Source organism: Sus scrofa, chromosome 15, assembly GCF_000003025.6.
Source record: "Sus scrofa isolate TJ Tabasco breed Duroc chromosome 15, Sscrofa11.1, whole genome shotgun sequence".
NCBI classification, from domain to species: Eukaryota; Metazoa; Chordata; class Mammalia; order Artiodactyla; family Suidae; genus Sus; species Sus scrofa.
In genome coordinates this window covers 8,908,546-8,936,501 of record NC_010457.5, presented here as the reverse complement: position 1 = coordinate 8,936,501, position 27,956 = coordinate 8,908,546, and the positions used below count along the sequence as shown (strand labels likewise).

At 35.7% G+C, this 27,956-nt stretch overlaps 1 protein-coding gene across 13 annotated transcripts in view; it reads left to right on the top strand.

Moving 5' to 3' along the window:
- Window positions 1-27,956, top strand: part of KYNU (kynureninase) — a 135,617-nt gene that overhangs the window by 46,450 nt on the left and 61,211 nt on the right. For all 13 annotated transcript variants that reach the window (XR_002339332.1, XR_002339333.1, XR_002339334.1 and 10 more), the window contains 4 exons: window positions 6,482-6,543; window positions 8,405-8,476; window positions 9,635-9,709; window positions 13,318-13,464. Coding sequence is in view for 8 of the 13 variants with exons in the window: in XM_021075834.1 (XP_020931493.1) it covers window positions 6,482-6,543; window positions 8,405-8,476; window positions 9,635-9,709; window positions 13,318-13,464 (356 nt within the window). In the remaining 5 variants the exon portion in view is untranslated. The remainder of the gene's footprint in view (window positions 1-6,481; window positions 6,544-8,404; window positions 8,477-9,634; window positions 9,710-13,317; window positions 13,465-27,956) is intronic.

Sequence of the window (27,956 nt, the reverse complement as noted above, 5' to 3'; positions counted from 1 at the left end):
AGTCATCAGAACCATATGGTACTGGCACAAAGACAGACATACAGATCAGTGGAACAGGACAGAAAGCCCAGAATTACACCCACGCACCTACAGCCAACTCATCTATGACAAAGGAGGCAAGAATACACAATGGAGAAAGGACAGCTTGTTCAATAAGTGGTGCTGGGAACACTGGACAGCCACATGGAAAAGAATGAAATTAGAACACTCCCTAACACCATACACAAAAACCAACTCCAAATGGATGAAAGACCTAGGTATAAGACCAGACACTATCAAACTCTTAGAGGAAAACATAGGCCAAACTCTCTCTGACATAAACGACAGCAACATCTTCTCAGATCCACCTATCAGAGTATTGGCAATAAAAAAAAAATAAACAACTGGGACCTACTCAAACTTCAAAGTTTCTCCACAGCAAAGGAAACCCTGAATAACACAAAAAGACAACCCACAGAATGGGAGAAAATCTTTGCAAGTGAATCGACGGACAAGGGATTCACCTCCAAAATTTATAAACACCTTCTACAGCTCCATACCAAAAAAACACACAACCCCATCCAAAAAATGGGCAGAAGATCTAAACAGACAATTCTCCAAAGAAGACATACAAATGGCCGAGAAACACATGAAAGGATGTCCAACATCACTCATTATTAGAGAGATGCAAATCGAAACCACTAGGAGGGACCACCTTACACCAGCCAGAATGGCCATCATCCAAAAGGCTATAAACAATAAGTGCTGGAGAGGGTGTGGAGAAAAAGGAACCCTATACACTGTTGGTGGGAGTGTAAATTGGTGCAGCCACTGTGGAAAGCAGTATGGAGATGCCTCAGAAAACTAAACATAGAACTTCCATTTGATCCAGCAATCCCACTCCTGGGCATCTACCCAGAGAAAACCATGACTCGCAAAGACACATGTACTCCAATGTTCATTGCAGCACTCTTTTCAATAGCCAAGACATGGAAACAATCTAAATGTCCATTGACAGAGGAGTGGATCCAGAAGAGGTGGTACATATACACAATGGAATATTACTCAGCCATCAAAAAGAACAAAATACCAGCATTTGTAGCAACATGGATGGACCTAGAAACTATCGTGCTAAGTGAAGTCAGCCATACAATGAGACACCAACATCCAATGCTTTCACTGACATGTGTAATCTGAAAAAAGGACAGATTGAACTTCTTTGCAGATCAGATGCTGACTCACAGACATTGATAAGCTTATGGTCTCCAGAGGAGACAGTTTGGGGGGTGGGGAGATATGCTTGGGTTATGGGATGGAAATCCTGTGAAACTGGATTGTTATGATCATTATATAACTACAGGTGTGATAAATTCATTTGAGCAATTCAAAAAAAAGAAAACGGAAAAAGAATTTCAAAAAAGCAGCAGAAGTCAAACTGATTTTTGCTACTTATGGGCTATCTAAATGTTATGAGCAAACAGACAAATCGTATATTTGGCACTATGATTGAATCTTCTAGGTTCTTAAAACAACAGCTTTTATTTTTCCATAAAGTTTCTCAAAAAGCAGTTAATGAGAGAATAATAAAAATTATTATATACACAAATTGATTAGTGGATAGCCTGAGGAGGATACAATGAGCAGCCATATTCGTTCATAGACATATATAAGAATTTCCATTTCAGATTAGAAGAAAAACTATTTTTTTGTGCTTTTTAGGGCTGCACCTGTGGCATATGGAGTTTCCCAGGTTAGGGGTCAAAAGAGCCGCAGCTGCCGGTTTGCACCACAACCACAGCAATGCGGGACCTGAGCTACGTCTGTGCCCTACACCACAGCTCAAGGCAACGTCGGATCCTTAACCCACTGAGCGAGACAAGAGATTGAACCTGCATCCTCATGGATACCAGTAGGGTTCATTACCGCTGAGCCACGATAGGAACTCCTAGAAGAAAAACTACTAATAAAACATTTTACATAGAGTGAACTGTTCTGAAAAACATGGGATAACTTTCCTGTATAAGTAAAGTCATATTATCAAGATGCTAGAAATAGAATTACTTATGAATATAATTAGTATTATTATTAAGCCTACTTTTCCCTGGGTATATAAACCTAACAAAGGGCTCCATAGATGCATTCCAGCTTATAAAAATGTTGTAATGTGAACATAAATTTGCTTTATGAAACTTGTGGCTGACCCTCACAGAAGCAATAATCCCTGAAAGCTCTCTCCAAATAGACATGAATCCTCAACAGCCATGCTAGCCACCTCTGGAGGCCACAGGAATTTGCTAGCTAAAAAACAGAGTGGAAAGTTCTCAGACTTAGCCTAACTACAAACCTTACAACAAAATCCACAATAACATCTGTATCTGCTTAATAAAATATAAAGAACATGGTGTGGCAGCTAGAGATCCATCTTGAATCTTATCAAACATTAAGCATCCTGTCACCCTTACTTTGCAAAATATTTGAAATTAAATTAGGATTAGAATGATGCAGAGGGATATTGTTAATGAATATGGGCCTCCTATATTTAACTTATTGGGAGTTGATAATGGAGACAAAACTTTCAGATGTAATCCTAAACAAAGATTTTAACTGTTTTTTTTTTCCCCAAGGTGAGGGTAAGATTTTGTCCCTTACTTCCTATCGGTGAGACTTTAAGAAGTTAGTTCATTGCTTTGCATGTCAGTTTCCTCACTGATAAATGCGGAAATTCAAAGTAGATATCTTATTGAGTTACTGTGAAGACTGAGATAATACAAGTCACATTAGAAGTGCTGGCACATAATAAGGGCTCAAGAAACGTTAGCATGCCAGGCACTGAGAATAAAAAGACAGTGCTTGCATATAACTAAATTTCACCTTCTGGTAAAGCAAAAAAAAAAAAAAAAAAAAAATATGGTCAATAAATAAACAAGCTGGAAAGTACTCTTCAAATGAGAATTCTGGCTCTCACCCATCTTAGATGAAGTAATTGAAATTTTTACATTTACTGAAGTGATTTGTATATGATCTTCTACAGTAAAGATTCTTTCAAATCCTGATAATTTTTAAGGAAGTTTTTAAAAAACTTTTGGCCCCCAATAAATTTGTCCTTAATACTTGTAGCTCTTTTTTAAATTAAAAAAAAATTAAATTGAGGCATATAGTCAGAGGAATGGATAGAAGATGTATTTGATACACACACACACACACACACACACAAATGGAATATTACTCAGCCATAAAAAGAATAAAATTCTGCCATTTGCAACAATGTGGATGGACCTAGAGAATATTATGCCTAGTAAAATAAACCAGACAGAGAAAGACAAATACTGTATGATATCACTCATATGTAAAAGCTGAAAAATAATACAAGTGACTGTATATGCAAGACTCACAGATGTAGAAAACAACCAGCAGTGTCCAAAAGCGAGAGGAAAAGGGGTAGGACCAAATAAGAGGAGATACAACTATTACGTACAAAAATAGATAGGCAGCAAGGATTTATTGTATAGCACAAAAATTACAGCAAATACTTATAGTTCTTGCTATTTCAACACTAATTCACAAAAAGCTCTTAAGAAAAAAAGGAACAAAAGAAAGCAACTTGATAGAATTTCAGTTTGCTTTAAGAAAGATTTTCTTATGGAATTCTGATGATATTGAAATATCTTAGAACAAATTTGGTTTCAGAAATACAATCTAAACCAAGAGATAGGTCAACTAGGTAAATTTTGAAATAAGCTAAAAAAATCAGTCTGATTTGTGGCCCTTTGATGTTAGGAACACTTGATACTTCAGTGCCTGTAGGTCATATTTGGAATAAACATTTCTTTCTTTCTTTCTTTCTTCTTTCTTCCTTCTTCCTTCCTTTCTTTCTTCCTTTCTTTCTTTCTTTCTTTCTTTCTTTCTTTCTTTCTTTCTTTCTTTCTTTCTTTCTTTCTTTCTTTCTTTCTTCCCTCCCTCCCTCCTTCCTTCCTCCTTCCTTCCTTCCTTTCTTTCTTTCTTATTAGGGCTGCACTTGCAGCACATGGAAGTTCTCAGGCTAAGGGCAGAATCAGAGCCAGAGCCACAGCAATGCGGGATCCAAGCCACGTCTGTGACCTACACTGCAGATCACATTGGATCCCCCACCCACTAGGTGAGGCCAGGGATGGAATCTGCATCCTCAGGGATGCTAGTTGGATTTGTTTCCTCTGCACCACAGCAGAACTCCGAAATAAACATCTCTGCTAATGTTCTGTAGTTTAATATTTACACCATTCTCAGATATATATGGGTCTGCTGCTCACATGTTAAAACACTGACCCTTCCTTCCCTTGACAAAGTTCATTAGCAGGTGAGGAGGACATTTTGTGAAAAGCTTGGTTGAATGTGAAGGATGCCAATGTGGGATAACTTTTGTGCTTGTGGGCAGACAAATTATTCAAATCAGTGAGGGATTATTTACAAAGAATTGATCCAAGTGTTAGCATGCCTTTGAAAGCCAGGGGAGGAAATCACAGGGCCACATGTATGTCTAGATTAATTCAGCCTAACAATTCTGACTCATCACATTCCATGAAAGACCAATTTTAGGTGGTCCAAAATGAACACTGTATTCTTTGAAGAACTAACATTTTTGAGGAAATGATAATCATTTTAATTAGAAGGTTTAATTGTAATTGTTGAGAAAAAAATGTAATGTCTACCCTGGTATAGAAAGTCTCCCTCCCTTCCTGCCTCTTCCATTTCTTTGTTTACATTTTGTGACAAAATTTGAAAATTCTTTTCTTGTTTTCTTCTCATTACACTCTTTCAAATACTTCTCTTCCTACTATTTCTATTCTTTCTTTATACAGTCGTCCCTCAGTATCCCCAGCAGACTGGATCCAGGAGCCCCCACAGGTACCAAAATAGAAGGATGCTCAGGTCCCACATGTAACATGAGTCATGCCCTGAATATGACTTGCCCTCCATATCCACGGGTTTCACATCCACAGATAAGCAGGGCCAAATGCATTATTTTTTCTTCTTTTTATCCTTCTATCCCTGCCAGAATATTTTTTATTGTAATAAATAGTTTTCACAAAAGATGCTTATAAATAGCTAACAGGAAGTTAAGGATAGTATCATATTGATATCTTGGATTTTTTTAGAAATTAATGGTAAAAACTCATACCATAATTCAAAGAAACAAATAAAGCTGGCAGCATTTCTTTTACCATATTTAAAAAACATTTTCTTATTATAGGGCAAGACATATGTCACTATATACAAGGTAAGTTATCCACAATGTTTAAGTGCTAGGAATGCAGAATGAGCCTGCTCTTGTTGCCCTTTGACTTCAGACTCTCTTCACTGTACAAAGACCAGGGATACATCTTTTAACACCCACAACTTGATTAACAACCTTACATGTCAAATGGGGAAATCCATCATTCAAATGTAACAAAAACTTTTTCTTGACTATATGTAGGCAAAGGCCTTTCCTTAAATGGCTGTGTTGAAATGCAAATTCCTAAGAATACACTTATTTCCAGTGGCCTCCTCTCAAATGAACTCAACTTAAAATCTATCTACAAGTTAGATATTCCACTTACTATGTATTCTTTTAAACTGGGACTCTATCAGGAGTATCTCACTGTATACAGAATGCAGGACTTGCATGAGGCAGTCTTACAAACATTAAAGCTCATAGCCCATTTTCCTCAGTTGATGGTAGAGACATTGTTCCTAATACACAGTTCTAATTGCTTTTAAGAGACATCATAAGAACTAAAATAGGGAAAGTATTATTATCTTTGTTATTATGTTCTGAGTTCTTAAGTATTCAATGTATGATTTGTCTCTGGGTCTGTTTCTAGTGCCAAAACCCTTTTTAATAGGAATTAGATCAGATTACGATTGTGTAGTAGATAACCTAATTTTGCATGTTTTCTCCATCAAACAATACATATCTATGTCAGTTATATCAGTGTATATGGATAAATCCAAAAGCTATTCAGCTCTTTGCATTTCTCTCCTACCTCTTTTGTCTTATAAACTATTACATATCTCACTATAATAACAGTGAGTTATGTTTGGCAACACAGCCTTCTTTTATTGAAGGTGTGTTTTAATTTGACATTAGAAATAACCAGCTTTAAAAATGTGATCGGTCTTGATTTCTTTTAGATTCCTTTTGGAGATACACTTATGACAAAAATGTGCTCTGTGAGAATTTGGCAAACTAGCTGATAATAGGATAAATCATTTTTTTTGTTTACAGGAGAAAGAAAATGCATCATTACTATATTGTTATTATTTAGTATATCAAAAAGTAAATATAAATTTTAGCTGGTTATGTGCATGTGAGTCAAGATATTATTTGATAAAATGAGTCAGATGGAAAAATTTCCATGTCTTTGTTATGACACATCAAATACCCCCTTATCTCTAAAAACATTAAGGATAAATGATACTTTATTTTTCCAACTATCCATAGAACTAAAAGAAAAATCTAAATTATGATATCTTTATTTTGCAGGAGCCAATGAAAAAGAAATAGCCCTAATGAATGGTCTGACTCTGAATTTACATCTTCTACTGGTAAGTTTTCTTTCCCACCAATGTTTAATATACACTCATTTACAGAATCTGACATTTTTCTATCTTTAATTCATGAGCATCTGGAGGTTTGCTTATTTAAAAATAAGTTGTAAGGTTATTTTCATTTCTGCCAGGAAATGCTGGACGATGATAGAATGGCTTCTTTATAATCATGTGAGAATTGACTCTTACAAAAAGCTTTAGAATAATGAATAGCTCTTTATCTCAGAACATAAGGAATAAAAGCCACAATAGATGAAAAGCAAAGAATGCCACAAAACAATGAATCACACAAACAGCGATGTACAAATGGTAGCAAACAGTGAGCTTTTCAGGAAAATAGTTTTCCAATGTACCGACTCTAATAGGGTCGGACTATGGATTTGTGTTTTTATGATTAATTCTGGGAGAGTAGGTTAAAAAAGTATCAGAAAGTAAAACTAAATTGGAGAAAAAGGATATAGTACCTTATATGAGTCACTTGTTTAAAGTGTTTCTTATATCGTATTTAATTGTGTATATATATATATATATATATATACACACCTTAAAATAAATATATTCTTGATTTGGAATATGGTGCCTATAGTAATTGCCTGATGCTATGAAAATCTTGTATTTCATTTTTAAGTGAGTTTTTGAAAACATGCCTACATGACAAAATGAAAAATTAAGATATCGATATTTTATTTTGATAAAATATAGACATAATTAGGAGTTCCAGTCGTGGCACAGTAGATAACGAATCCGACTAGGAACCATGAGGTTGCGGGTTCGGTCCCTGCCCTTGCTCAGTGGGTTGACGATCCGGCATTGCTGTGAGCTGTGGTGTAGGTTGCAGACGCGGCTCGGATCCTGTGTTGCTGTGGCTCTGGTGTAGGCCAGTGGCTACAGCTCTGATTAGATCCCTAGCCTGGGAACTCTATATGCCGTGAGAGCGGCCCAATAAATGGCAAAAGACAAAAAAGACAAAAAAAAAAAAAAATAGACATAATTACTAAATATGCTTGAAGGAACATGTCTGTGGAGTATGTTAAGTATGATGGTAAACAGCATAGTTTTTAGTGCACACAGCTCTGGATTTGGCTGCCAGCTAGGTTACTTAATGCATGTTTGACTTTGGACAAGGGATTTGACACTTCTAAATCCTTTTCTCTTCTGTAAAAATGAGGATGATAATACCTACCTCACAGGTATGCACATGTATGAAATGTAGTAACATGTGAAAATTGCTTTGGCACTCCGGCCAGTGGTCAACCTCTAATGAACAGCAGCAATCATCCTCATTGTTATCGTGTCAGTATTTCTTTTCCAGGAACTGTGTGGAGAAGTGAAAAAGCCCCACTGAACACATGAGCCGCTTCTCCCTGGTGCCTCTAGAAACGCCAAATGTTTCCTTAGGGCAAACATACTTTTAGTTGAAACTAAAATTAAGTTTCATAAAATCATAAAACACTGAAATATTATGTACTAGAAACCAAATCAGCAGGCAAGACAAATCAGTATAAGACATACAGAGAACATATTTCCAGTCTTATAATAGAGAAATTCATTAAACACATTAGGAAGTTAATTTTTCAATTAAACTTTAAATAAAGCTTGAGAATTTGTTTTTATCTGATTCACATTTTCTCCCCAATTTGCTTTTCTATTGATAAATGTAATGAGCAAACATTTCTTCCTTTTTAGAATTCATTAGAAGTGAGGCTAATTGGAAAAGGTACCCTTGACAAACATCTACATGTGTAATTAATTAATGCTTTAAAATGTTTAAGATTATAAAATTGAAAGCATGGTATAAAATGAACAAATGTTTAAATTGTGCATTAATGCTTTTCTCAATAAATTCATTTCATTGCAGTTATCATTTTTCAAGCCTACAACCAAACGGTATAAAATTCTCCTAGAAGCCAAAGCCTTCCCTTCAGATCATGTAAGACTTCTTCAAATTATATTTATATTCTTTCTACCCATCCTAAAGGAGCATATCATTTGTCTGACTTGAATGTTTATTCACTAGTCTTTTCCAAGTAACCTTACGATAAAGAGATCTGTCAAGTGCTTTTGATTTATGCATTTTTAATAGATTGTAGCTTTATTTCTTTTGTTCAAGTAAAACATGTGTTAAGGGAGAAAAGAATTTAATAGAAACATTGATTTATTAGTATTTTTAAAGACTCTGAGCAAACCACTGGTCTAAATCAAGTGCAGTTATAAATGTTTTGTTAATTCTTATTGCTGTTTTACTTTATTAAATTAAATCCATACATACCCAAGTACTTACTTAACCCTTTGGTTACATAGTAGGAATGTAAACATGTATTTGTCCATTTGTTTTCATAGCACACTAGCCTAATTTTGGTGCTTTATAATTAAAAATATTTATTACAGAATAAAAGTATTTCTTGCAGTTCAAGAAAAAAAATGCTACTTTTCATAATCTCAGTTTGATGAGAAATATGATTATTCCAGACACAGACACAGATAAAAGTATACTGCAGTTTTAGCATTATATTTCAGTTTTGGTGTTGGAGAAACTTGACTTCTGTCTTTATGTTATCACTGTTAAGTATTTTAGCCCACATTTTATAATTTTGTGGCACTTAATCATTCCAAATTAATTACATTATTTTACTAAAAAGGATCAAGATCCTAGTATCTTGAAAAAATTCAGGGTTCCTAAAATTTCTTCTTCCCATTTATAGCTTGGACCCTCAAAGAAGGGAAATTTTGATGTCTTTTTCTCTCACTAGCCTACTTATTTCTAAAGTAAGCCATTTCTGTATCCTGTGTTGGAGCCTCACAATCTTCACTGCTCATTTCAGTTGTTTTGTAAACTGTTATGACATAGATTATATGATTTACTTTTCCATCCATTTCTAATATTTTGTGTTTCAAAGAATGTTCAGATTGCTGCACATAAACTATATTAAGTAATTCTCTGATATATTCTGTTTAGTCACTTTTAACCTTGACTTTCAATTAAATAGAATAATATGCTTTTATTGTTATTTTGTTACTTCTTTTCTGGGTTATTTCAATGTATTTCTGTGCACTGAACTTGATTTAATAAATCATTCTTCTTTTCCAGTATGCTGTTGAGTCGCAGCTTCAACTTCATGGACTTCAGGTTGAGAAAAGTATGAGGATAATAGAACCAAGAGAGGTATATGAAAAAGAGTAATAAATATTCATCATGTTTCTATTTAGTATTGACCTTTTTTCTTCATTTTCTTTAAAAGTTTATTATCTTCATTACTTAATGGAACTTTTAAGAAAGTATAAAAGATCTATATTCTGTTACTGTTAGGTCATTTTGCTTAAAATAGAGAATTAACTCAAAAGTGTATTTATTTTAATTTTTCAAGAGTTAGTTATATTACAAGCAAACTATTTTCCTATTAAAACCACTGTAGTCTGACTTATTCCTCAGCGAGATAGGATGAGATGGCAAATTGCATATATCATTTTAAATTTTAAATACCATTGACTGTGGGTGACATTAAAATCATGTTAAAATTTGTTATATTTGTTGTAATTGCATGATACCTATCATTCATGCCCCTCAATCTAAGTATCAAATGTTTTCTTCCGAGCTTTGTCTGGGGTATAGAAAGGGACGTGGTATAGAAGAAACAGTAGATTTATAACCGGCTACTATTCCCCAGAGAAATCCCAGACCTACAACTGGGTATGTGGCTTTGGAATAGTTATTTTATCTCTGGATTCCTTTATATTTAAACAAATAACAAAGGAAACACTTAATCAGAATTAATCATAAGTTCAAAATCTAAGCGTTCCCATCGTGGCTCAGTGGTTAACGAATCCGACTAGGAACCATGAGATTGCAGTTCGATCCCTGGCCTTGCTCAGTGGGTTAAGGATCTGGCGTTGCCGTGAGCTATGGTGTAGGTTGCAAACATGGCTCGGATCCTGAGGTGCTGTGGCGTAGGCCAGCGGCTACAGCTCTGATTGGACCCCTAGCCTGGGAACCTCTATATGCTGTGGGTGCAGCCCTAGAAAAAAAGACAAAAAAAAAAAAGTTCTAAATCTAAATTACTGTATCTTTCACATTAATAAAGATAATAAGACTAAGCTGTACATGTTTCAAATATAAACACTACGGCTTGTATAATTTCGCAGCAAGAGATCCACACCAAATAAAATTTAAGTTTCACATATGTATGATGCTCCCAGGCTGTTAAGCCAATGTTTAAACAATTATTTCTTTCAGCCTAGAACTAATTTGTGAAATTAAAGATCTACTCTATTCACTTCTATTTGTCAACATGCAATAAATTAATGGAATAGAAAGTTCTCACAGCTTTGGGATGTTTTCTGTTTCATATATTATATGAAAGTGCTTATTTGAAGCAAAAATGAATGTAGTCACTAACATATCACAAGTTTTTATTTTAAAAGTGACAAGTGTTGTGAAGCTATATGAGTTAATCATAATTTTGAGATCACTCTTTAACATTACCATCAGATCAACATCAGAGAGAACTATATCCTATCATTAAGAAATTATACTCCTTATTTGCTTAATACTGATTCTATAAAAAAATAAAGTATTAGTGTATATAACACTTTCTTACTCTTCTTTTGAAATTATGATGGAGAAATGGTATTAGCTTCCTCTAAGGGAAAAAAAAAAGTTTGGGGTTATCATGTTATTTAATTTTACTTAGAATTTTTTCTTAGAATTACTGAAATCATTCTCTATAAAGTATGTATCACTTAATAATTCAGAGACTTCAGGAGTTCCCATCATGGCTCAGTGATTAATGAATCTGACTAGGAACCATGAGTTTGCGGGTTCGATCCCTGGCCTCGCTCAGTGGGTTAAGGATCCAGCGTTGCTGTGAACTGTGGTGTAGGTCACAGACGCGGCTTGGATCCTTTGTTGCTGTGGCTGTGGCTTAGGCCAGCGCTACAGCTCCAATAGACCCGTAGGCTGGGAACCTCCATATGCCGCAAGTTCAGCCCTAGAAAAGCCAAAAAAAGAAAAAGGAAAAAAAAAAGAAGAAAAAAAAATAATAATAGAAAAAGAAATGGTTCTGGGATAGCTACTTAACCTATTAGCAAAAGCTGAAATTAGATCCGTGAGTCATTCCATGGGTAAAAGTAAACTCAAGTGGATCAGATATCTAAAAGTAAAATATGAAATCTTGCAAGCACTAGAAAAAAAATAGTGAATTCCTCTATAACCAGAATTCAGAGAAAAGAATCTGGAGTTCGTGTTGTGGCACAGTGGTTAACGAATCCGACTAGGAACCATGAGGTTCCGGGTTTGATCCCTGGCCTTGCTCAGGGGATTAAGGATCCAGCGTTGCCAGTGAGCTGTGGTGTAGGTCCCAGACATGGCTCGGATCTGGAGTTGCTGTGGTTGTGGCTGTGGCCGGCTACAGCTTCGATTAGACCCTAGCTTGGGAATCTCCATATGCCACAGGTGTGACCCTAGAAAAGGCAAAAAGACAAAAAAAAAAAAAAAAAAAAAAAAAAAATTCAGAGACTCATTGTCAACCCTGTTTTTTTATAGATTATCACTTTGTAAGCAAGTCCAAGATTTCTAGCAATTAGAGTATGTATAATATTTGTGATACATATTATACACACCTAACATTGGACACAGTAATTGGCAAATAGTAAGAATCACAAAAAATATAAATAACTGAAAGAAAATTTATGAATATTTTAATTACATATTAATGTAGTTGATGCTTTGACTTCAAAATCATGTTGTATTTAGCACTGGAGGAAACTCATGAAGACTTCATAAATATATCAGAATTGTTAGGATGCAAATATATAATTTGTATCTAGCTGAGTCCTTTTAGCTCAAGTTTTTGCAAAACCAAATCTAATTTCATTCACTGTATTCACAAAGTAACTAATCATTAGTCTTAGGTGGAGAGCTGTGGGGGGAAGTAACCTTGACAACATTGAGTTTGATTGCTATTTTCTTCATGCTTTGATCTTGATCTTTAGAATAATAATCCTACTATTAAATTAATAGAAAATATTGGTTAAATTACATTCATATGAATGATGTATATGCGTTCTTTTCCTGGAAAAAATGGCATGAGATTGGTAAAATACTAATTTCTAAAAAATTTGTCTTGACGTTTAATATTTTATGGACTTCTTGTGCTTGGATATTTTATCGTTTAAGAATAAGAAGGGGGAGTTCCCGTCGTGGCGCAGTGGTTAACGAATCTGACTAGGAACCATGAGGTTGCGGGTTCGATCCCTGCCCTTGCTCAGTGGGTTAGGATCTGGCATTGCCGTGAGCTGTGGTGTAGGTCGCAGGCGCAGCTCGGATCCCGTGTTGCTGTGGCCCTGGTGTAGGCCCGCGACTACAGCTCTGATTCGACCCCTAGCCTGGGAACCTCCATATGCCGCATAGCAGCCCAAGAAATGGCAAAAAAAAAAAAAAAAAAAAAAATAAGAAGGAAATGATTTGTAATTATGTAAATAGTAACGGTTAATTGAAAAACTGAAGAATAAAGTCAAGCAATAGGGTTTTGCAAAGATTTACACTTTATAAGCCCCCTTTACTAGTTTATTATCATTTCTTAATAACAAAAAATGTTTAAATTCTTCTCTCTTGCCAGATTTTTGAAGATTATTAATCTAAAAAAATTTTCCTTTACTTTTTCTTTTTTCCTTTGATTTTATTACAAGTTCTCACAGTGATTTTTACATTGGGAAATATAAAGAACAAATTTGCTCTTGTGGATGTGATGTAACTTGTGCCTAACTTGATGTTAGGGGGAAGAAACATTGAGAATGGAGGATATCATTGAAGTAATTGAGAATGAAGGTGACTCAATTGCCGTGATCCTGTTCAGTGGGGTGCATTTTTACACTGGACAGCTCTTTAATATACCTGCCATCACAAAAGCTGGACAAGCAAAGGTATGCACATATTCCCTCCATCCTCCCTTGTCTAGAACATCACTCTACTGAAGAATATTCAATTGCACTTCTAGTAAAATATCTTTGTGTAAAATTACTTTAAAGATGAGTTTAAAAAAAGATAATATATATTTATGTATATAGCTATTGCTTTAGGCATCTCTATTTAAACTTTGTCAAATTGTGGTCTTACCTCTTTTATTAACATCTGACATTCCAATGTTTATTGCTAATTAGCAGAACCAGTGAGCTTCTTATAGGTGGGTGTCATTGGTACAGAGCTGCTTGGTCAGCAGGAAGCAGACAATACTGGGATGGTAAACTACATACATACAACTCTGGTATTTTGTCATACTATAGCTCATTCAAAATGTAACTCATGATCACTAACCACATGTACCTGAAGAAGGGCGATACAGAATAGAAGTTTAACGTAAATGGAGCTTTATCCAGTTTACTTCAAGAAAGGGCCCCCCCTCCAACCGAGAATCACTATACTGCCTGTAGTGAGCAATTTTCCCTAAATAGTACTAAACAAAACTTACATAGTTTACTATTTCGAAAAAGTCACTTTATATATATATATACTTGTAAAAAGTGGTTTTAGTATTTGGTTGCCAGAAAAAAGGAAATCAGAGAAACAAAATTCAGTAGTTACAATGTGTATTTAAAATCTTTAAATAACAATTTTGATTCAGCAATCAAGTCATGTATTTCAAAAGGTTACAACTGAATTATATTCTTAATATTACTAAGTTACAGGATTAATATATGTGTGAGATCTAGTTAATATATTCAGTTATTGAAGCTAATGACTGGAACTAATGAAAAGAAATTTAGCACCATTATCAGCAGTCTCTAGGAATTTCCAACCACGACTTCCAACTGGTTTGATGGATAACTGTGAAAATGGTGCTTTATAAAAGATAGAAAGATAATGCCTTTTTAATTTAGATATTAAATGTTAAGCACCAAAGTAAAGGGGAGCCAATAGAATGTCATATTTTAAAATGCTACACAAGTAATCTGAAGGCCCTGATAGCCTTAATACATATAAGCATGTGTTATTAACCTTCATTGAAATAAGGAAGATAGAGAAGAAAGATCATGGGTTTTGGAATCAGCCAAAAGGTTTGAATCTTGGGTAGGTCATTTAATTTTTACACGATCTTCAGCAAGTTACTTACTTGACTTTTCTGAGTCTCTGTTTTCAAAAGTGTTATTGAGATAACAAGACCCACTTCAAAAATGCAGTGCTGAAAACGAAGAATATAAAATAACTACTGGATGATACATACTCTACTGTTAAATGGTGGTTCCTTCTCACTTCTACTGTCCTCAACAAATATGAAGTTATAGAAAGTGGCCAAAATATAAATTTTCTTCCATTTCCCATTAAAAAGCAAAATAAATTTATTTACTTAGATATTACATTAATTCTAATTCTTAACTACTTTGGCTGCTGAAACCATTCTTTCAATATTTTGCAGGCTTCCTTTCACTTAAAAATATAGTAAGCAGGAGTTCCCGTCGTGGCACAGTGGTTGACGAATCTGACTAGGAACCATGAGGTTGTGGGTTTGATCCCTGCCCTTGCTCAGTGGGTTAACGATCCTGCGTTGCTGTGGCTCTGGTGTAGGCTGGCAGCTACAGCTCGGATTTGACCCTTAACCTGGGAACCTCCATATGCCGTGGGAGCGGCCCAAGAAATGGCAAAAAGACAACATATATATATATATATATATATATATATATATATATGCATATCATGTTAAACTCTTATTGAGCTTTCAGTCAAAGAAGGAAGATAGGAATGAGCAGTTCCATATAAATGTAACTGCACAGAAGTGATGGATACTATGGAAGTGAAATGGTGATCTAGTGAACTTCAGTTTATCTGTTATCAAAATTATTTAATAAACATTTATAGTCTTGCTATATAATCCTCCTGTTCTCAAGGAAGATTTAGAAAAATTCTTCAAAATTTTAGCTCTCTTGTATGGTCTATGAAGATAAAGCTGAAGAGTGAGGCAAAGAGAAAATTAAAGGTGTCAATCAAGAAAGAGTCGGAAATTTGAAGTGGGGAAAAGCTCTAAAAGAGTCGCTGTTAGAAATGGTTAAGTTAGATTAAAAAAAAGGAAAATTTCCACAGGTATGGTTGGAACCAAAAATGATGGATTAAGAAAAGTCAACAAGATTGACTTTGAAGTAGAAACTTTTTTGAAAGTAGAAACTACTTTTGAAGATTTTGAATAGAAACTACAAACACATATAAAAGGGAAGGATAGGAAGTTTGAGAAATATATTAATTAAAGAAATACATGTATACCAGTAAGACCACAAGTCATAAGTGACTTGATGTGTTATACTGAACCCTTATAACCATCACCCACACCAAGAAACTTCTTGAGCATTTATAACACTCAAAGTCCTCCAGGGTACCTTCTCCCAAATACTGACTGTTACCTCCCCTCCAAAGTATCACTCTCCTGACTTCTAACCATATATTTAATTTTATCTTAGTTCATCTTTGAACTTTATTTAAATGGTTTAACATACGATCTTTTGTGTTTCACTTATTTGCTCATTATTATATTTGTGAAGTTCACCCATGTTGTATGTAGAAGTAGTTTTACCTGTTTTTCTTTTCATTTCAGTATATTATTACAGTGTATGAGATAAATTTATATTTAATCCAACCTAATCAGAATAGATATTTACGTTTCATTTCCATTTAAGAACTGATACAATACATTCTATTCTTTTTTGGGGGTGGGGTGTTTTTTTTTTTTTTTTGAGGGCTGCACCTGCAGCATATGCAAGTTCCCAGGTTAGGGGGTCACATCAGAGCTGTAGCTGCTGGCCTACACCACAGCCACAACAACACGGGATCTGAGCCGAGTCTGCAACCGAAGTCACAGCTCACAGCAATGTCGGATCCTTAACCCACTGAGCAAAGCCAGGGATCAAACCTGCATACTCATGGATGCTAGTCAGATTCGTTTCTGCTGAGCCATGACAGGAACTCCCTACTCTGAGTATTCTTACAAATGTCTTTGGTTATGCTTCATATCCATTTCTGTTAAGTGTACACTTAGAATTGGAGTTCTTGAAACATAAAGTAAGTATATATTAAATCCTAATCAATAATGCCAACTTTCCAAAGGTTTGTATTGGAGTTCCCATCATGGCGCAGCAGAAACAAATCCGACTAGAAACCATGAGGTTGTGAGTTTGATCCCTGGCCTCGCTCAGTGGGTTAAGGATCTGGCATTGTCGTGAGCTGTGGTGTAGGTCGCAGATGTAGCTTGGATCGCTAGATGCTGTGGCTGTGGCATAGGCCAGCAGCAACAGCTCTGATTAGACCCTAGCCTAGCAATCTCCATATGCCATGGGGTGTGGCCCTAAAAAAACAAAACAAAAAAAACCCCCAAAAAAAAACGTTTGTATCAATCTCATATACACCCACTAGCATATATGAGAGTTTCTGCTGCTCTACATTCTCACCAATAGCAAATCTGATTAGTTTGTAACAATGATGCATTGTAGTTTTAATATGCACTTCCCCGACTATTGATGGGGCTGAGGATCTTTCAAATCTGTACTAGCTGTCTAAGTATCTTTATGAAATGCTTGTTCAAGTGTCTTGCCCAATTTTGTATTTGGTTGTCTGTCTTTTGATTTTAAGTGGTATAGAAATTAACTTTGATAGAAATAGGAGATATAAGATTTCCAGTGATCATCTAAAGGGAAAATATTTAATATAAGAAAAATTGGTAGTGTGGCTTTGATTTACATAATGAATTTAGAGAATGCTGAGGCTTCTCTTAATGAGAAAGCCTGGGATGGTGAAATGTGGAAGAGGCCAAGGAAAAATAAGCATAAGGTCAGGTTAGAGAACCATATTATAAGGAAAGAGCAGCATGTGAAACCTTGTCAGTTTGAAGACACATTTTCATATTTTGCCTTTGAAGTCATCTACTTGACTTTATATTATTGGCCAACCCAATCTTGGAGCTCTGCCTTACTTCCATATTTATATGTTTTTCATATTCTGTTACTTATTTCCAACAATAATTTCTCCTTATCTACACTCACTCAATGTTCTCCATTGTCTTTGTAATTATTACCCTAGAGATTTTAACCATTGCCACAATTCAACTCTCACTGCCAAGTGAAAACTTCAGGCTACTCCCATATTTGAAAATTGTTATTTATGACCATCTGCCTATTACATCTGGAAGTCCTATATGCACCTTGCTATAAGTAGGCGCCGGACTTCTATCCCTAAAAAATATCCCTACTGTTTCACTCCACCAGCCTTATAGACCTTCAGACTCAACTCTGACACTTTCCTGTTCTTTACTTATTCAACCAATCACTTCTTAATTCTGCCCTCTAAGATTAGTCTTTCTTTTAGTATTTCTGAAGCAATTATGAAGGTTTTCAGCTGCAAGAAATCCCAGAGAAAAAGTCATCAAAATTAGGAATTTATTTATTTATTTATTTATTTATTTACACTCTTTTTTTTTAGGGCTGCACCCACGGCATATATAGGTTCCCAGGCTAAGGGTCTAATTGGAGCTAAATCTGACATCCTATGCCAGAGCCACAGCAACACCAGATCTGAGATGCATCTGTGACCTACACCACAGCTCATGGCAACACCAGATCCTTACTCACTGAGTGAGGCCAGGGATCAAACCCGCATACTCATGGGTGCTGGTCAGGTTTGTTAACCACTGAGCTATGACAGGAACTCCTCCTCTCCTCCTCTTTCATTCTTTTTTTTTTTTTCTTCTTCTTTTCCCCCTTATCCTTTCCTTTATTTTTTCTTTCCTCTATTTTCTCTTTTACCTCATTTCACAAAACATTTAAAAATAATTCATGGAGAATTGGTCAGGCAACATAATGAAATTTAAAGAGAGAGAAAAGAAGAGAAAATCTGAATCATCTGGTGAAATGGAATAGACTCCCCACAAATTATAATTCCTCAACTTGGATTATGATAAGAATAGGTAACAAACAAATTATTTTAAATGGAAATTCTTGGTGTAGAGGGTGGACTAAGTCTTGCTAACAATTAAATGGAGCCATAAATGCTTTCACTGTGATAAATGTTTATTTCTTGCTCATGCAGCAGCCAAGAATTAGCTTAATCCAATGCAGTGACTCAGGTTCCCAGTGGTTCAGGTTGAATCCTATGGCTTTCATATCCAAGAGCTTCTGTCACTGTTCACCTTAAGGAATGGGATAAAGGGATATAAAGGGGCATACTAACATCTTAAAAGCATTAGCTTAACAATGGAAAAATTCATTTCCACGCATATTCCGTTGACTAATACATGGTCATTTCTGGGAAATGAAGTGTATTTGTATGCTTGAGAAGCAGAGCTTTTAGTCTTGCCACACCTGGAATTCAGGTATTATTTGTTGCTGAGGGAGTAGGACATTTATTCTGAAATGTAGTGTACTTATGCACTGATAAAATGTTTAGATGGTGGAGACAGAGACAGATCAGGCCTTGAACCTATGTCTTTTCATTAGTTTCTAGCATACTTTAATGGCTTAATTCATTTACCAATGTGAATTTATTTCTCTGCTTAACAAATGGGGAAGGTAATACTGTTAATGCATGGGCTTTTTTAAGGAGATACAAACAAGGTATATTTCTAAAATACTTAGCAGTTATTTAGTGCAGTGTAAGTAATCAGTAAACATTATAGATATAAGAAAAATCACATTAGCATATCCGACCTACAAAAAAAAGAAATAATGAATCCTTAGAAAGTGAAATATTCAGAACCTTAAACCAAAGACTCTTACTGGACACTTTTACACTAGATTATAAAAGAAAACAATAATCTTAGCACTGTGGTTAGGGCTCAACAGACTAGGCTGAAATTTTAAAAGTATGGGTAGTGAACTAATAAAATCTTATCCATAAAAAAACTCAGTGCCAACTGTATTCCACCCTCCTGCTCCTATGCCATGTACAGCAGCCTGCGGCACTCTGGAACTTGTGGTACATGGCACACAATGTTGCCAAATATAAACAGATTTAGAATGAATGAATGGTTTATTCCATTATTTATCACATAGTTTACACTACTTTACCTTATATAGATGCTGGTATGTTACTTTTCTTATAGCCCACTGAAAACTGAAATGCAAATGACAGCTGAAAAGACTACATCTTGCAAACCTGTGCTTCGCTTTATCAGCTTCTATCTTGCCATGTGGCGCTCTCTACTGACTACATACACCAATTAAAAGCTGCCTTAATGATTAATAAAAAATAATCATAACTATAGACTGCATTGAATAAAAAATGAATTAATTCAGATCTGGAATAATACAAAAGCATAAATATGAATAAAGACATCATTATAACAAAGAAGGATATTTAAGTTTCAACATCATTTAATAAAAACCAAAGTATCTAAATAATACTCATAGATAAATGGTCACTTCACTAATCTATTAATTTATCTTGAGAAGGTTTAAAGTATTGTTAAAAACAATTTTTTAAATTTCATTTTCTTTAAAGTATAGTTGCTTTACAGTGTTGTGTCCATTTCTGCTGTATAGCACAGAGACAGAGCCATACATAAATATATATTCTTCAAGACTCTTATAGGAAGCAAATGATTTATCAAGCCTCAAAATTCAACAGAAAACTTGGCTGAGATGTTTCTAGTACTGAAGACCGTGAGTCAACTTTCATGGACTACTATAATAGAATAATATCAATAATTCTTGGCATGAGAGGTCAGGATTTGAGCGATGAATCAGCTAGGAAAAATTAGCACCAAACACTTTTGTATATAACTATAATATAAGCTGGCATGTTGTATGAATTATTTATGCATAAAAATTAACCATCCCTGAAAAGTTTTAATATTGAAATATTCACTATTAAGTAATCTTTACTAGAAATCATAGGGAAGATAGCTAGTCAGTGCCAGTTCACCCAACAGGATCTTATCATTAGTGCATAAGAAGAATCTTATCTCTATATTCTCTGTAGCAGAGCGACATGCATTTGAATGTTTTATTCATCCTTTCTATCAGTAAATATTTGAGTAGTAAATTATAATAATATAATTTTAAATAGGAGCACCTAATTTAGTCTGGAATATCAGACTGACTTTCTTAGAGAAGATGAGATCTGAGCCAATTCTACAATTATGAGTAGGAGTTAACTAGGTAAAATCCTCTCTGGAGGGCAGGCAGTATGGCGGGGCCATTCTAGACAGTTTACAGAAATGGTAGAATTGCAAGGAAGTAAATATTTCAATATAATTTGATTGAAGAAAAGACTGAATAATTTGATAGTTAGAAAAGGTATTACAAGAAATGAGTCTATAAAACAGACAGAGGTTGGGTAAAAAAGGGGCCACTAAGCTATATTATACATCTTAAGCTTCTTTTTAAGGACATGGGGAGCCACTGAAAGCTTTTAGGCAGTCAAAGAACTGAGATTTGTTTTAGTTTTAAAAAGATAGTCCTTACCTACAGGAATGCATAGGAAAAAGATGAGTGAGCAAAAGTAAAGTCAATTGCAGTGTCTATGCAAGAATTTTAATACTCTCTATCATGATACAGTTCAAAAGATACCAGAGAACACACATGTCATACTATATGAAAATTTTTTTGATCTCTTAAGAGATTGTTCTTATTTAACCTCATTATCTTAATGATAATAAAGGCAGATTTTGTATGGGCATCAAAAATAATGACTCTATACAGAAACCCTTGGTGTTTCACCCAGATTGGGTTCTAGCTGCTGAATCCAAAGATTTAAAATTTATATATATGCAAATTTTAAAATCTCTCTATCTACCTATCTATAGAGAGAGAGACTGAGATAGATTAGATATAGATAGATAAGATAGATAAACTGAGACAGAGACAGGCAGAGAAAGAAAAATGACCTAAACTTTAGATGGAATGTCCCATTAACTAAATGTCTTTTACTCTGGGAATAATGAAAGATTGCTCTTTTTAGAAATATAAACTATTTGCAGTTTATCCAAATAGAAGCCTATAGTCAATAAGTCAAAATATGTTGTTGAGGATCAGTGCTCAAGAATCTAAAAATTTTGAGCTGTCTCTAAGTTTTTATCAGATGTTTTATTTAATTTAAGCTTTTCATTAAATGGGCCATGTGAGAAAGATTTTTTTTAATTCTCCATAGAAGAGAAATTTGCACTCAAGATGTTTTAGGATTAGAGATTTGAGTAAAGCAAGTGTCCTGGTTGTCAATCAGGATTGTTGCTTTGGCAACCACTCTCTTCACTGCCACGGCGGATAATTATTTCTCCTGATCTATCCTCATCCAAACCCAGGGTCCCCTAAATGAAATATTACACTTAGGGTTTTTTAGATGATATGCATTTTATAAAATACTTAGGTTGTCTGCGAACCATGCTGTTTTATCCAGTATTCTACTTTTCATGTCACTTCACCAGCCAAAGGAACAAAGGAAGGCTGATTAAAGTGTTTGTTAAACTGAAAAATGAAAGTATTCCTACATGAAATGTTCACACCATTTTTAATTTATTCACCAACCACCATAAGAATGGAAAGGGAAGTTTGTGTCTCGTGACAAAGTGTAATTTCAAAATATCTTTGAGCAGAAAAGAAAAAAAAAAAAACAAATAAAATGCGAGAGCTTTCTCTCAGTGTTCTTCTTCAAGATCCGCTTCTTTAATTGGTTACATTATTTATGCAAACAAGATTGGGGATACCAAAGTTTAGTTGAGTTTAAGAGACAATGTTTATTTTCCTAGCAAATAATCTATCTTATTAAGTAAGGTGGTGAACAAAGAAGATAACTTTCACATTGTCTGTAAAAACTAGATTTAAGGGAAGAAATTTAAGAGTGATGTATTCAAAAATTATCCTATAAGCTTTTTTACAATGTTATTAAGTTCAGTATGGAAGTAAATTTAAAAATATAATCAAACCTGGTTGCAAGAATGACCATTTGGACTGAGGTAGTAATCAATAGAAAAATATCTTATAGAAAAGTATACTTTAACTTCCCATCTAAATGGGGTCCCCAAAGATAAAGGTATCATCACCATGTGATAAGATAAATTGAATAATTGCTTTAAATACACTTTATAACAGGATAGATAGATTAAAATAGATAAGTAAAGATTAAAACTCACCACTCCTACAAAGGGTGACTGCCCATTTTGGGGAAGGTTGTGATTAGGCCCATCAATCTCCTGTATGATCCCTTGCCTCATGTTTCTCCATCGATCTCCTGTATGATCCCTTGCCTCATGTTTCTCCATCGATCTCCTGTATGATCCCTTGCCTCATGTTTCTCCATCGATCTCCTGTATGATCCCTTGCCTCATGTTTCTCCATCGATCTCCTGTATGATCCCTTGCCTCATGTTTCTCCCGCATGATGACCATCACTCTTCTAACATTTGTGGAACAGAGTCCAAACCACTCTAATCCTTTAAGACCGTGCATATATGTAGTTCTTGTAGCTCAGCAGGTTAGCAGCTGATGTAATCTTTGTGAGGTTGTGGGTTCCGTCCCTGTCCTTGCTCAGTGGGGTAGGATCCAGCATTGCCCTAAGCTGTGGCATAGCTTGCAGATGCAGCCTTGCTATGGTGGCACAGGCCTGCAGCTGCAGCTCCAATTTGACCTCTAGCCCAGGAACTTCCATATGCTGCAATTATGGCCAGAAAAAAAAAGTTAATGGCTGTATAAATTAGGTGGAGCAAACTGCCTAGATCCAGGGGTGCAGGCATCTAAGTGCTGAATTCAACAACTTGATTGTGTATATACCTAAATAATCAATGTAGCATCTTCCTCTGCTCTCCTTCACATACTTCTATTTATTTAAAAAAATATATTTTCTCTTTATGGATGCATGAGGGGCATATGAAAGTTCCCGGGCTAGGGGATGAATTGGAACTGCAGTCATGGCCTACACCACAGCCATGGCAACACTGCATCAGAGTGGCGTCTGTGACCTAGGGTGCACCTTTGTTGCAACACTGGATCCTTAAAGCAAGGCCAGGGATCGAACCCCCATCCTCACAGAAAACATCAGGTCCTCAATCTGCTGAACTACAAAGGGAACTCTAACACATACTTACATTTAAACTAAACCAAACATTTCACATGTTCTCTGTCCAGATGTCATACTTTCTCTCCCTGCCTTTATTAGCTTTCCTATCTCCTAGAATTCCTACATGTGCAGATTCTGTTCCTCCACCCCAGCTCAAACAGTACTTGCTTCACAGGTTATAACCTATTCTAGAGATTTGTTTTGTTTGCTCCTCTTTGTATATGCAAACATGGTATATATAAAAATTTTCAATCACAAGCCAATAATAACAGATCAATATATTTCATATAAAAAGTCTTAGTTTCAAATATCTTCTGAAAAATTATGTTTGGCAACACGAGGCTATCTTTCCTGCTGGATGACAAGTGCCAAGGCTGAGTCACAATGCTGCCCATTAGATGGGACTTGAGCTCTTCAACACAACACTCACTTCGACCTACCAACCTCGGCACTGAAGCAGAGAGACAGCCGATGTATATATTTATACTTACATTGCAGCATTCTTACAAAAAAGAGTAGAGTATTTCTTATAGGCTCAACTCATATTTCTTGATTAACTCCTGCAGAAACATGAGGGCACAATTCTTGACATTTGTCATAAAAATTTCTTCCTCTTCTGTGTCAGGCTGAATCTATCTTCCATTGTATTTCCATAGCATGATGTAAAATGTATTCTTAGCCCCTTTGTGCACCATTTTGTAATTATTTCTATGCCTATCTTAACCCTAAAATTTAGAAAGCTCATGTTGGTAGAGTATTAATGACTGATTAAGGGTGGAGCCTACAGACTTCACAGGCTCATGCCAGTGCTTTACAAAAACAGTCACTTAACTTTAAATGCATAGTTGCTTGGTCAGTGAATGGATAAGGATTCATAAGCAAGAATGGATTAGGCTGATTTTATGGATCATATATTATATAAAAACACAACTGTTCTCCCATTTAATTAGAATCAGAAAAATCTGAAGAATTACTTATAATAGTTAATTACTCTAAAAATAAAAAAAACTTGTAAAATTTGAGTTCCTTTTCAAATTTCAATTCTACTTTTTGACATACTTAGGGCACACAGACTACTCCATTAAGTTATTAAATATTAAATGAACTAAAATAAGCTTGAAAAATTACCTGGAGCCATTTTTCCCATTTTGAGTATCTGAAATAAATCAAACAAACTATATTTTGTGTAAGATACTTGCCAGCTGGAGACTCCAGAAGAGAACAGTATTAGTCAATTTGCTTTATTTCTCCTCTTTGGTTTTGCACTTACTTCTGATAATAAATAGAGGAGACAGTCACTTTTTTTTTTCTGGTAAAATAAATAGGTGAAATTTTGTCTTGAAAGCACAATCTATTAGATAGCTAGACATTTTTACCTGCAAATTACACAACGCTTTAGGGTGGCAAGATCTTTTTTCCCTTCCTTTCTCTCAAATCCTTTACTCTTTTGCTTCCTGTAGCTGTTAGCACTTATCCCTGTCTCAAACCTTCTTAACTGACACTCCCCACCCCCTTAAATTTCATTAGCAAAATGTTCTCAGTGCTCCTCACCTTCTATTTCTCATTTCTGGATGTGCCATTCTCATCAATATCTACTTTTAAAAAAACAGGATAAAAGAAGAATATAGTTTCTGCAAATAGTGCTTTGCACAAATGTGAATAATACTAGATGGTGCTGTTGGCCTACTGTGCATCAGGATCCTGGCATGAGGAATTTCCAATCTTCCCAACAACCCTAACAACCTTGTTTCATAGATATACTGACCCTTACTTAAATGCCAAGCTCTGGGATTTAAGAGAGAGAAAGAGTTTGGGGTGGGGGAGAGAGGGAGAGAGGGAGGGGGAAGCAAGGGAGGGGGTATCGGTTAAGGAAAAAAACCCTTGTATGAAGCATAAAGACATATAAATGGGATTTGCTTTAGACTATGATAGTGCCTGACAAAGGTAAAAACAAATCCATGAAAATGTCTTAGAAAATCAATTCAGTCTAATATCACAAAAAGCAGAGTTATGCATGCTCTAATTCACTTTACCTTAAGACTCGGTCAAAACTACATACTGTCAATTGACTCAAGAGGAAGTCAGACAGTGTAGGAGATGCATTCTCACTCAAGTTCAGAAGCTATCATTTCCTCTAGACATCTATTCATAGAACTAGGGGACACAGCTATTATTCCAGATTCTTGTTACCAGTGTTCCCCATGGCTACCTGGCCAGCCATGTAAAATCACAGAGCTAAAACAGTTCTGGAACTTAAACAAAGAGCACCTTGAGTTACATATTAATTTCCAAAAAATGTAAAGGATCACTTTACTGTGACATAAATAGAGCCCAGAAAGGCCTCAAAAATAAAACAGACTGGCCATTTTTCAGCACCTCAGTAGAGTTATACAACCTCCATTCAGGCCTCCAGAGTTTCCATCCAAGGACAAGCTCCTTAACTTGCCCATATCCACTCTCTTCTTCCAAACATTCTACCCCATCAATTTACTTTTCCAACAGGATACTTCTTTCACATATTCTTTTGGGTAACTATAACTATAAGCTACCACACTTTCTGAAAATATGAAAGTGTGGCTTAATATTACTGTGTAATATAATCCTAAAACTCTACTACTCTAACTTACACAGGTTGACAAATAAATGAATGTTTCAGAATGGATTCTGTTTTCATTTTTTCACTTACCTATGAATCCAAACTAGAGTTTTTAGGTCACCAAGTGTAAGCATTCATTCTGATTTCATTTTGATTTCAAGTTAAAAATACTTAATTAATTCCTCAATATCTATATAAAGGTTTTCTCATGCAAGATTCTTTCTTGATTCAAAACTCTTCTTTATTGGATATCTTTCTTTAAAATTAAGATCTCTGGAAACCCCAAATTAGTCATGGCTCCTGAAATCCCTAGCAACAGTCCATATGAGAAGCAAAGAAAAAAATGTTAACTTTTCAGGATGTACCATCTTCTTTGTATACACATTTTTGTGTAAATATCATCAACCACTGGCTCTGGGGCAATGGAGTAACTTTCTTACTCAACTTATGTACAGTAAAAGTTATTTGTGATATCATTCTTCTGTATACACTTGCATTTTAAAATAAGTATTTTGGGAGCTCGTCTAGATGGAAGAGATTAAGATGGCAGAATATAAGGACTGGAGCTCAACTTATCTCCTAAAAACAACAAAATTCACAACTAAAGGCTGAGCAATCTCCACCCAAATGGACCAGAAACCTTAAAAAAGATATCCTACTCCAGAAGAAAAAGAGGAGGCCACATCAAGAGGTAGGAGGGGCGATTTCATGATATAAACAACCACTTACCTCCCATGTGGGAAGCCCCACAGACTGGAAACTAACTGGTTCACAGAGATTCACCTACAGGAGTGAGTGCTCTGAGCCCCACATCAAACCCTCATGTGCAGGGATCTGGCACTGGGAGAAAGAGCCCCTGGAGCATCTGGCATTGAAGGCCAGTGGGGCTTGTGCACAGGAGCTCCATGGGACTGGGGGAAACAGAGACCCCATTGTTAAAAGGTGCACACAGAATTTAACGTGCACTGGGTCCTAGGGCAGAGTGTGGTCTCCATAGGAATCTGGGTCAAACCTGACTGCAGTTCTTGGAGGACATCCTGGGAAAACAGGGCTGAATGTGGCTTGTTGTGAGGGAAGGACATTGAAAGCACAGCTCTTGGGAACACTCAGCAGTGTGCCTTTCTCTGGAGGTGGCCATTTTGGGAAAATCTGGCCCCACCCGTCAGCCAGCACTGAGAAACCCCAGGGCAAACAATAAGCCAGGTGGGATCACAGCCCCACCCCTCAGTAAACAGGCTACCTAAAGACCCTCAGGCACACAGTTGCCTCTGATCCCATCCAGAGACTAAGCCCCACCCACCAGAGGGATTAGAATGAGCTCCACCTACCAGTGGGCAGGCATCAGCCCCTCCATCAGGAAGCCTACAGCAAGCCCCCATACTGACTTCAGCCACATGGGGGGCAGACACCAGAAGTAAGAAAGGCTAAAACTATATTATCTGTAAAAAGTTCACCACACCAAAAACCTATAAAAATGAAAAGACAGAGAACTATAACTCAAATGAGGGAGAAAGAAAAACCCCAGAAAATCAGCTAAGTGATGAGATTCTCAGCCTCCAGGAAAAAGACTTTAGACTGTTGATGCTGAAGATGATGCAAGACATTGGAAATAAACTGGAGGCAAAGATGGATAACTTACAAGAAACACTCAGCAAAGAGATATAAGATATAAAACTTAAACAAGAAGTGATGCAATATACAATAACTGAAATAAAAAATTCACTAGAGGCAGCTAACAGCAGAATACAGGAGGCAGAAGAAGGAATAAGCAAGGTGGAGGACAGATTAGTAGGAA